Raw genomic sequence first — 12,651 nt, forward strand, 5'->3', positions numbered from 1 at the left:
GCTGCACCCCACATATGCAACCAAATCACACTGCTAAACCCATAGGTCCTAGAGTAAGAGCCCTACAGAGATGTGTGTGAAGGGCTAATGATGACAGGATGTGCTTGGGAAGCTGTGGAAACTCAGATCATCTCAGATTCAGTAAGGCTGTCTATCTTGGACTGTATCTCTAGATTTCCAGAATCCCAGTTTCCCAAAGCTTCTTCAAAAGCCAAGAGACTATGCATCGCTCTGCATCATTCTTCCAGTAACAGAGGATGGGTACCAGTGTGAGGGAAAGAAAGGGCAGGAAAACAAACCAATGGGAGTGGCCTCTCGTCCATACCCACCTTGTGATTCCGCCCATGCTTATCCAGGAGGGAGATGATGGACTTGATGTGGCCCTCTGCTATTAGGTTTAAGGCTTCTGGGCTTTCAATCAAGATGCAGTGCAAGACCTCCAAGATACCTGCATGAATGATATGACAATTATTTGCCCATCTAGCAAGTTGCAGAACTGGACAAATATAGAGATCTGAGAGTAAAGGGAGAATCTTAAGGGGCCAGAGTGCCACAGAAGATTGACTCTACTAAATCTTCCCATGCAGAAGAGAGATGTAGTCAATTCTGGTAGATTTCAGGGCCCCCTACAATTTAGAAGCGATTCTACTTTAACACAACCTAATCTTCCTGTTCATGGACAGTAGCATGATCTTTATAAAATATAGCAAAGTGGCTGTAAAGTGGGATCTTTTCAAATTCTTCAAATCAGACAATGCTTTATTTAAATACATTGTTAGTTAGGGTCTTCATGAAAAATTCAGTGAATAAGTGAGACAGTTTCAAATGTTGGAGCTACAGAAATCACAGAGGGATGGATGTAGGGAGACAATATTGGCCTTTTCTAAGCAAAAGTGAAATGTGGTCTACATTTCAGGTCTTTGCAAAACTACCCATAAGACACTAGTGATAATTTGAATCTACACTTTTCTTTAAAAACAAGGTTTGCAGTTACACAAATCTACAAAAATATAGGGTACCCTTGATGATACTTTGTTTCAAAAATAGTGTTTTTCTGTCTAGTCCCAGGCTAGCCTAGAATGCATAGTGCTCCCACTACTTATTAAGCAGCTGCCCAACTTATTACAGTTTCTAAAGATCATGCAAGTAACTTAGAAATACTCTGGCTTTGTCTCCAAAGTGTTTCCCCCCCTAAAAACTGAAATTAGTTGTTATTTCCAATGTCCTGTATAGCTAATAAAGTCTGAGCTTGAGAAACAGAGACTATTAGACCCCACTGGCACTGTGGATGGTTTTCTATGTCAAGACTAGGGGCCTATGGTAAACTAATGATAATGTAGCATGGCACATGCAGTATTAAAATCACAATGAGAACCCAAGGAAAGTTGTTGGACGAGAGCCTCACTGGTTTTATTTTTAAAAGTTTCCTTGATTCTGTTTTATTCAATCAAGGTATTCTTAACTCGTCCTGAAATATAATTTCGCTAACAAAAGGAGGCACTGGAGAAAAGAAACACTTAAAATGATGTGAGCAGGACAGAGGTCCTTGGGGGACCGTCTCTTGGCTGCTTTCCTCAGGCACCTGCCACCTCTAGAATGTAAGAAAAGCATCAAAACACTGCAGCTTCCCAGAGGACCCACACACCTGCCCTGTGCACTCATTTTAGAAGCAACCTTCTCAGCTTTGTGGGGTCGTTACTTACCTATAACCATAATGTTCAGGTTGTCTGAGAGTCATCAGGAGGGTCCAAAGATGTGATATTTGGGGAGTGGGCGAGTGAGGAGTATTTACTCTTAAATTTAAAAGTCATTCTTTCATTTTTGCTAAACCCACATGGAATAGGGGGGTTCATGCTAAGTACCCGGAGAATGGGAGAACAGGAGGAGGCAGCATTACTGGATGGGAGTGTGCAGAGGGCCATAGAGTGAAGGCAAAGGCACGGAGTGAAAAGTTAAACAAAAGAGAAAGGATTTACTGAAGTCCAAGTTAGATCTTGTTAAATAAAGGCATAGCCTTGTCAAAAAGCTTCCAACTTTATTCTTATGTTGTTGTTGAATTGAGGATTATTGGTCACCAAATGGTAAAGATTCAATTCTGTTTTTACTTCTACAAAAAGGAAAAAATTGAACTTCTCTAGTTAAAGGGTTTTTTTTTTTTGTTGTTGTTGTTGTTGTGAATTCTTACCTGAGGAAGATTCTAGTCTGTCCAACTTACTAATTAACCAATCAAGGTTATTGGAGAATTGAGCACAATTGTTTCTGTTTCCACGAATGAGAGCAGCTGAAACCGGAAAAAAAAAATGTCAGCACGTAGATTAAAGAGCAAAATGGTGGGTGGGAACTTGGGCAGCTGTTGATTAACAAGCTGAGCTGCTAGCAGGTCCTGAACTGGCAATGTGACCCTGTCTGGCTCTGTGATGCACCCTCATTCCTACATTTAGGGGAATTAAAATTTATCCCTTTTGCCCTCACTCACATGAAATTCTGCTGTCTGCATCACAACTGATGACTTCTATCTCTAATTTGCAGCGTACAAGAAGCTACTTGTACTTTGATTGGCCAGGTTAGGATAGAATACTTAACAAATGGCTTCTAAAGAATCCCAAGTTCAAAGTGAGCATCCCACATAGCCTTGCAGGTCTTCCCTACAGGGAGGTGCTGCAGGAGTACTCACCTAGTAATTTGTATAGCAGGTTCAGAATTTCTTTCCAGGCCATGCCACTCTCTTCCCTTACAATCCCTGCAAAGTGTGCTACACTATTGTAGATGTTCAGTCGATCGATGCAATTCAATACGAGGGCCAGCATTCCCTGAGAAAGAGGTGAGGAAGAGCTCAGCCTTCTGGACAGGTCCCTCAGCTCCTTCTCCTAAAACTAACAATTCTTAGAAGCCAACAGATTTCCATGGTGCCAGTGGAGTTTTTTTCTTCTTAAAAACAAAATACACATTTTTTATGCCTCATAGACTTAAATAACATCTATTTGTGGAATGAGTCAGCAGTCTCTTGTGACAGGTTTGTCCCCATGTGCTGCATTTAACTCAGTCCAAGGACACAGCAAGGAAGACGGAGTGTGAATGAGAGAGGTACACACACTTTCCTCCTATCTGATGGGAAGGGATTCTGACTCAGTCGGGAACAGCCCTGGCTATAGCAGCTACTTTTTGCCTAAATCTCAAATTCAAGAAAATCTCATTCATACTATGATCTTTGATTTTGTGTTTTCATGGGATTTCTGTATGTCTCTGCAACTATTTGTGTTTCTTGGGCATTCTCCAGCCCCTTCACCCCCAGGAGGGTGTGTGTGTGTGTGTGTGTGTGTGTGTGTTTGTGTGTGTGTGTTTGTGTGTGTGCTTGGTGTATTGTGTCTTTTTTTCCTGTTTGTTTAGTTTGTCCTACTCTGTTTTGTTTTTTAATTTCTAGTTTTAATTGCCCTTTTGTTTTCTAATGAGAGAGAGGAGAGAGAGAAAGAAGGGGTATAGATTTGGGGGAAAGTGTGTAAGAAGGATCTAGGAGGAGTTGAAGGGAGGGGTAACTATGATGAGAATAAACTGTACGAAAAAAAGTATTTTCAATTAAAAAAAGAAATTCATTTATTGGCACCAGCCAATCATGTTCACTTTACTTACTCCTAGGTGGGGGTTTGAGTCAACAAATCCTAAGACCCCCCTCTTGGGCATTTTTACAAGAGGAAGCCACCCCATGAAAACATCGGTGCCTGGGAGGAGAAGCTCAATGTCCCTCCAGTCGCCCGTGTTCTGAAGCAACTTCTAGGCCCTGGCTTACTTAGGTGTGAAAACTGAGCATCCCATAGCAGTAACTATGGATGAACCTTCAGGCAAGGCGTGCTGGAGAAGTTCACCACCGCCTAATAGCACCGGATCACTCTGCCCATGTTCAGAGAAGGCTCCGGCTTGTCTAAGGGCATCCACAGGCAGGGATAGAGTCAGAATGGCCTGAGTCGTGGGACACCACACTGCCATTTAACATTTCCCTCACATTCACTCCCTGCCCCAGGGACTCAGATGTTCATTATCTAATAGCAGGTCCACTGTCATGTGTATCCTTCAAACCTGTTTTTCAGCCACTTCTGTTGTGGGTGAATATGAGCATTTGCATTATTCAAGCTGGTTTCCTAGGTAATTCTGACATATCCAAAAATTTGTGAATCACAACCAACAACATACAATAACAAGCTGATTTATTGTATGTGGATTCTGTACACAAATCGCAAGGAAGCATTAAATCCTAAACAGTCTGAATGTGCCAACCATCACTAATATACCAGTAGTGGTTGTCAGGAATACCAAACCCCCAGTAAATCCTTTTCTTTCTAGCTTCTGGGAAGCTTCTCATTCTCAAGTCTGCTCATAAATATGTGTATGCCTATAGACCAAGCTAAGCTGCAGCCATAAGGATGTTTCAGATCTGAATGCAAAGAAACTCAACCAACCAACTCGCCAGTCAATCAATCAACTAATTAGTCTCTCTCTCCATCCCTCCCCCTCTCCCCCCACCCCCAGATCTACCTCTTCCTTGAAAAGATTCTGTCTGTTTTTTAGAGAGCGGAGCTTATTCTGCTTGTCTTCATGTTGCATCTCCTCTTCTGGTGGCTGGAAGTAGGCTATCAAGTCCTGTAGGGTCTGCAGGACCTCTTCTGTTGGCAAGGCGACAGGGGCAGCTGTGCGATTGTTTCCACTGAAAAGCCATGAGATGACATTGCTCAGGTACTAGGCACTAGCAGGGCCATGATTACGGTCTACTGGGTCCTCATTCCTTTCAACCCCATGGTGGGCCCAGTGAGCTGCTTGCCAAGGTAGTCATTAAATCAACAACTACAAGATGAAATTTGCCCAGCAACCCAGCAGCAGGAGACAATATTTGTATTCTTTACAGCTATTTCATAAACAAGGACACAGAATTCCTTTTGGCGAATTTATTTTCCAGCAACTTACAGTTTATCCTTGCATTGCTATGCTTAGCACTCAGCACCAAACAGGTCTTTGCTGAGTGTCTAAGGATGATTTCTGTATAATAGAAAGAGGGAATGTCAACTGTGGTTATCAGGATGACGGTTTCTATCTGGAACAGATGGTTCCCTTCATTCACCCCATCTGTCTGTCACACTTCCTCTTTAAATAAGCACACTTGGGAAAAAATAACAAAGGTATTAACCTATCAGACTGTTATATCAAACTATGTTACCTTCATAGAGCAGGTAAATCACAAGGCTGAAGGAGGTGGGGGGCTGTCTCTCCTTTTTCATTGTCTTCTCTTTAAAGTGTCTTCTGATGCATCTGTATATGATTTTGTATTTGTGTATGTGCCTGTGCTTGCATTCTGTCTTCTGGGTGTTAATGCACCTTTACTCTGAGTATCTGTTTCCCACCTTTGGATCTTCTTCCCCCTGAATCCTCTCTGCACTCTTCCTCTCAGTTCAGTGTCTCCCCTTCTTGGCTTCTGTTCCTTAACGCTAAACTCAAAGGACTAGTGCCAATATCTTCACCTTATGTATATTTCTGAGGATCTCTAGCTCCCACAGTGCTCATCTGTCCTCCTGTTCACAGCTACTGTACAAAGGGGAAAGAAAAAAACACTTGATGGAATTTTAACTTTCCTTCCTCGATACCCTCTTACCTATTTCACAGCTACTGCATACTTCTGGCTTCTCAGAAGAGATGGAAGACAAGAGACTATTTCCAAATTACTTTTCTCTTTCATTTCCTAGCTGTTGTCAGTGTGTGTGTGTGTGTGTGTGTGTGTGTGTGTGTGTGTGTGTGTGTGTAATTTTTTAAATACACAACCTTGGTAAGAACAGTAAGAGGCTATTGATTTTAGGTTAGGAATGATTTTTAGTTAGTTTCAGGGCAAAGACTTTCAATAGGGAAGGGCAGGCCAAGGGCAAGAACTGGCCAGATGCATGTTATCTATTTGTATCTGGGTGAATGTGGGGCCTCAGGAAGATAACAAAGTCAACCCCAAGACTGAACTGGCAACCGCTTAAATATAAAATGTATTTTGCAGCCAAACATAGATCTGTTGATGCATGTTCTTAGACCAGAAATGCTAAAGAAAGCATCCAGACTGAAGTTAATGACTCCAAACAGTAGGTAGAGACAACATAAAGAAATAGGGAGAAAGGTGGGAGTGAATTATAAATAAAACAAAGACTGAAATTTAATTTCCTCGTCTTGGTCTTCTAATTGACTCAAGAAACCTCTGTGAGACAATCATTATAAAATTTTGCTGCTGGGCTTCTAACAGATAGAGATATCACCATGGTGATGTTACCACAATGGAGGAGGGAGAAAAGAGAACAATATTAGGAAAAGGTTGCTTAAGTTAGTATGAATTTGAAATAGGTTATTTCAGGTTAAATACACATTGATATTACTGAGAAAAAAAAGCACAGTGAAGACAAAAATACAAGTTCTCTAAAGCTGAACAGTATATTAGAAATATATATTTAACCCCAAAGAAGACAGTAAGAGACAGAACAAAAGGTTAAGGCAAAAACAGAAGAACGACGATTATAAATACATGGATCAATGTACTTAAACATCGGTGCATTAAACACACTGATAAAAAGAACCCTGGTCAGACTTGACCTGAAGAAGAAACAACCCAATAGTTGCAATGTCCAGGAAACAGAGCTGAGCATCAGGGCCAGAGAAGGAGTGAAAGCCCTGGTGTGAGAGGGTAACCAGTGCCTCAGCCACAGCTGTGACCCTCAGGGGCTCCACCAGGGCGAGTGAAGGGCCACCAGGGTGAGTGAAGGGCGTTTGTAGAGAAGACAATCTATCCTCTCAATAGAGCACACATGATAACAGTGCTCAACAGCACCGATCAGAATGTCTGAAGAAAAACATACAGCCTGAGTCAGGAGACACAATTCTGTAACAGAATGTCAATACCTTATTCTTAATCACTTAAAACCATAAATCTTATTAGCAAAGGACTAGAACGTAAGGCAAAGAAAAAGTATTTGACAAAAATCTAACACCCACTTGAGACAAAAACACAATGAATTTCTAGAACAGATGGCTTGGTAAAGGACATTTGCTAAGTTATCTATCTATCTACCTATCTATCTATCTATCTATCTAACTATATCTATCATCTATCTATATTATCTCTACACACACACACACACACACACACACACACACACACACATACACATATGGAAAAATTTAATTTTTTAAATACACAAACCTTGGTAAAAACAGTAAGAGGCTATTGGCTTTTAGGTTAGGGATGCTTCTAAGTCAGTTTCAGGGCAAAGACTTTCCATAGGGAAATTGAATACTATAGACAATACTGAGCTTAGTGATTAAAAAACAAAAACAAATCAAAACAACAAATACCTTGATGTTTCTTTCCTAAGATTTGAAATAAAACAAGAATATCTGTTCACTGCATCATCATTACACACTGTACAAGCTTTGGGAGTTGGGGAACAAATAAAGTTTAGTCCTTCTGGAAAAGAAGACTCTCTTCATTCATAGATGCCAGACCTTGTATACAGAAAACTCTCAAAACTCTACATTATAACAAAGCCCCTAGAATCAAAAAAACATATCAGTGTTGTTCTGGGTACAGGATTAATATTGTAATAATGACATATATCTATAAAGAGTAATATATAATCTGAACTGAAATTTAAAATACACATTTCACCTCCAAAACTATTAAAAAGACACAAATACCTAGGAATAAGTTGCACAAAAGAAACACAAGATGGTAGATACACTGACAACCTCAGCTGATTTCTAAAGGCAACTGGAGAACACGTGAATGGAGAGGCAGTTTGTGCACTGCTAAGCATTACTTAAAGAAAAAACCTTCCAAAGCTAATCCACAGATTAACTGTGATTTCTATACACGTCCCAGAAGAGTTTTATAAATTTAATTTCTCCCAGAAATTGCCAAATTCATCCTAAAATTCACATAAAAAAGCAGAATATAAAAATGACTTTAAATGAATTATAAAATTGAAGGATCCATGTTATATGACTTCAACACTATAGTATATTTAATTAATCATTTTAGGATACTGATATGCATATGGATCCATGAAACAAGAGACCTATAACAAACTCTTGCATTTGTGGCTTTTTGATATCTCCCTTTCTCTCAATCTCTCTCTTTCTCAATCTCTGTCCCTGTCTCTGTCCTGTCTCTCTCTCTCTCTCTCTGTGTGTGTGTTTGTGTGCATGTGTGTGTGTGCTTGTGTTTGGCAGAGAGAGACAGAGACACAGAGAGTTCACTTGTGCAGAAATTTGTGGAGTCAAGGGGCTGACACTGGGATTTTTTTCTCCCTAATCACTCTTCACCTTATTTACTGAGACAGGGCCTTTGATGTCATCTGAAGTTCACTGTTCTTGCTAGACTGGCTTGCCAGATAGTTCCCAGGACCCACCTGTCTCTGTACGCTCTCCCCACATTACAATCCTGGGGTTACAGTCATTCACTGAGATGATCAGATTTTTATGAGGCTGCTAGGATGTGAACTTAGGTCCTCATGCTTGTACAGAAGGCACCCTATCCATTGAGGTACCTTTGCAGCCACCATTGAAAAAATGAGAAGGGTGGGATAGATGACTTAATGGATAAGAACATGGTGGGGCAGGGCTGTTCCAGAGTACCCAGGTTTGTTTCTCAGGATCCATATGACAGTTTACAACTATCTGTAACTCCAGTCCCAGAGGATTTAATGTCCTCTTTTGGCCTCCACAGGTATCAAGCAGGTAAATGATGCACAGATGTACATGCAGACAAAACACCTATGTACATAAAATAAACTTAAATAAATTTTTAAAAAATCAAAAAGAAAATGAGAAGAGAAACCACAGATTAGGATACAATCCTTGTAAATCATAAATTTGTTAAATGACTTCATTTAACAGGTTCACTGAACTCAGAAATCTCAATTAGAAGACAAATGACTCTATTTTTAAGAGGCAAATGCATTTGATTACACTGCACCAAAGAAGAATTATGAATGGTCAGAAAATACATGACAAGATATTTGATACCATTATTCATTCTGGAAATGTAAATCCACACCATTCCTCTTCATCTACATAAGGGCTACAAGCAAAACATCAGATAGCTCAAATACAAGCAAGGTTGCAGGAAAAAATGGAACTCCATTCATTTACGAGGGAATTATAAATGTTATATACCCCTTGGATAACAGTTGTTTCCAATTTCTTAAGTTAAACATGTCCCACATGTCAATGCTTGCTTAAAATTTTACCACTCTGGAGGCTGAGGCAGGAGGATCAAGAGTTCAAGGTCATCATGGTAAATACATAAAGATGCTGTCTCCGTGTAAATAAATATATCTTGGGTTATAATTCAGGTGGCAAAGCCTTTGACTGGCATGTATAAGGCCCTGACATCAATCTCCAGCAGAGAGAGAGACAGACAGAGACAGACAGACAGAGAAAGAGAGACAGAGAGAAGGACAGATAGACACAGAATGAGAAATCAACAACAACAACAAAACAGTAGATTATGCAAATTTAAGTTGATGGCTGAATGGTCAAACAAAATATAGACTATATATTCAATGGAATGTTTATCATCTTTGAAAAGGAATAGAATTCTGATAGAGGAATCAAACATTAAAGTCCTTCTTCTATGTGAAATAAACAATGCACAGAAGGGCTAATATTGTGCAATTTCACTCATATGAAGTACTTAGAATAGTGAAATACATAGACATCAAGAATGGAGAGGAGAGAATGAAGGTGACCATTTAATTGGCACAAGGTTATAGTGTGCTATGATGGAGAATGGGGGTGTTTGCCCAACAGTAGAAATTCACTCAAAGCCACTGAGATGAACACCTAGAAATGGCTAAAACGGAACCAGGGAGATGGCTTTGAGGGTAAAGTGCTTGCTGTGCTAGAGAAAGGAGTGGAGTTCGGATTCCCAAGACCAATATAAAAGCCAGTCATCATAGTGAGTGCTGGTAACCCACACACTGGGTGGTGGGAACAGAGGCTAGTCGTCTACCCAATCAGCAAGTTCCACTATGTTCAAGAGATTCTTTCTGTCTTCAAGTTAAGGAGAAGGACAATAGAAGAAGATGCTTGACATTGACTTCTGGACTGGATGCACAAATATACAGAAGTGTCCTGAAGACACACGCACACACAAAGAGGAAGAGGAAATGAAAGCATATAACTAAAAGCTTCTACATTAATATCTCTAGAAGCAGTATGTATAAAATGATAGAAGTGAAAATAATTATGGTTAAAATATAAAATGTGATAAATTCATGATAAATATAAAATGTGTATTCATTTCTTTATAGATAAACTTACATATACACACATTTGATACATACATACAGTGTTACATGAATACACTGTTCAATAATTTAAAAAAGACAACATGGATGAACCACAAAAAATACAATAGTGAGTGAAAAGGGTAGATTCAAAGGTTCATCTATCTAATTTAATCAATTTAATGTTTTTATCTGAGACAGAGACAGGGCTGTGAGTGGCAACTAGACTGAACTTCAGGGGCATAAGAGATTGTAGGGAAATGGAAATATTCTAGAATTTAATCATGGTGATCACTACACACAGCTCTGTAAATCTATTAAATCTCACTGAATTATATACTTATGAGAATGAATTCTATGAAAAAGTGTACCTCATTAAAACTGTTTAAACACAATTTTCTCATTGTCATGCCTGGAACTCTCATTAACTATATAATAACAGTTTTATTGAAATATTAATTCATATTTCATACAAACACACATTTAAAGAATATAATTCAGTGGCTTGATATTTAGCATCTTTATAGTTATACAAAACTAAACAGGTTTTTAAACTCTTTCTTTAGCTCTCTTCCCCACCCTGAATGGATCATCCTCTAGTTCTCATTAACCATTTACCTCCTTTCTGTGTCTACAGATCTGCCCATTTAGTAACATAATGACTTTGATGGTGGTCTTTTCCTGACTGGCTTCTTTCACTTAACATACTTTGATCATGTCTATTTGAGTAAAAGGCAAAAGCAACATTGTTGTGTTTGATCATACTATGTTGTGGTATGTGCTGGCACCTTATTCTATTTCATAGGAATGGTACATCTTATTTATTTGTGTTTAAATTGATGAACATTTGGGTTGTTTCTACATTGGAGCCACTATTAACAGCACTGCTATGAGTACTTATGGACATTTTGTTGGATCATATGTTTTCATTTTTTTAGGAGTTCAGTTGATGGGTCCTGTGGCTACTCTTACTTAACCTACAAAGATACTTCTAGATATCTTCCAAAGTAACTGTTGTATTTTACAATCCAACCAGCAGTGAAGATTCTGGTTCCTTCACACTTTATCCCACATTTCTTAATTAACATTTATTTGTGTGCATAGACACATACTTCACTGGATTCTTTGTTGTTATTTTCCTGATAATGATTCAAACTGCACATCTTTTAATGTGTTCACTGGTCATTTGTACACATTTTTAAAGAAATTTCTATTCAGAGCCTTTGACTATTTTAATCAGTTGTTTTACTTCCTCTATCACTGAAAGTTACTGTTCTTTCTCCTAGATACAAACTCCTTCTCAACTATATGATTTATCAATATTTTCTTCCTTTATATGAATTGTCTCCACTTACTTCATTGCATCCTTTCCAGTGAAATCATTTACAAATTTCAACAAAGTCAATTGTATTTATTATTACTTTGCTACTTTTGCCTTTGCAGCGTATTTAAGAAATCGTGTCCTAATACAAAGTAGTAAAAATTTATACCTATGTCTTATAAATTTAGTTCTCACATTTAGATCTTAACTCATCCATTCAGAGTTAATATTTTGCATATGAGGTTAAAGCTGTTGATGCCAGACCTTGGGAGATCTGCAGGAGTCATAAGAAAACCATGCGCTTCAAGGGTGAGAGACTGGACACTAGTCAAGACCACACGAACAATGTGTTTGCAGTCAACTTTCTCTCTGATTAAGTACTAACCAATGGAATGAATGCAAATGAAGGGATAAAAAGTGACAGACACAGTATCATTTACAAGAATAAAGTAACCCTCACTCCCCAATCTTCCCTTTTTTAGAGCACTAGGCACATTAACATTAAAATGCTATTTTTGACCATGTAGACAAAGAAATTTTGCTGAGATGATTTTCAATTGTGACTGAACATCAGAATCATCAGAGAGGCTTCAACAAAGTACCAACATTTGGCTTTTTGTTGCTATTGTTGAGATAGCAGTTCATATGTAGCCCAGGCTGGCCTGGAATTCAAAATTCTTCCACTCTCCCCAGTAAATAGATTATAGCCTGGACTCTGTTAACTACTGGCTCTTGGATCTTTATCCTTTTGAGGAAATTAGATTGAGACACAGCCTAAAAATCATAGTGTTAAACACTGCCCCAAATTAACACTTAGCTGAGGTTTAGAGTTCTTCTTCAGAAGAATGGCTTCTTAAACCTTAATTTAATGTATAGGAAGAAATCACCTAGGAGAGTAGTTCTCAACCTTTCTAGTGCTATGACCCTTTAATACAGTTACTCATGTTGTGGCGACCACAGCCATAAAACCATTGCTACTTCATAACTGTGAGTTTTGCTACTGTTATGAATTGTTACATAAATATCTGG

General features: G+C 38.8%; 1 protein-coding gene across 2 annotated transcripts in view; it reads right to left on the bottom strand.

Moving 5' to 3' along the window:
- RYR3 (ryanodine receptor 3) overlaps positions 1–12,651 on the bottom strand; it is a 523,847-nt gene that overhangs the window by 245,022 nt on the left and 266,174 nt on the right. For both annotated transcript variants that reach the window (XM_080931244.1, XM_080931245.1), the window contains exons 13-16: positions 4,528–4,696; positions 2,675–2,810; positions 2,186–2,281; positions 330–448 (exon numbers count right to left, since the gene is read on the bottom strand). In XM_080931244.1, coding sequence (XP_080787370.1) covers positions 330–448; positions 2,186–2,281; positions 2,675–2,810; positions 4,528–4,696 — 520 coding nt within the window. The remainder of the gene's footprint in view (positions 1–329; positions 449–2,185; positions 2,282–2,674; positions 2,811–4,527; positions 4,697–12,651) is intronic.

The sequence above is a fragment of the Micromys minutus genome (genome assembly GCF_963924665.1).
Source record: "Micromys minutus genome assembly, chromosome: 17".
In the NCBI taxonomy this organism is placed as follows: Eukaryota; Metazoa; Chordata; class Mammalia; order Rodentia; family Muridae; genus Micromys; species Micromys minutus.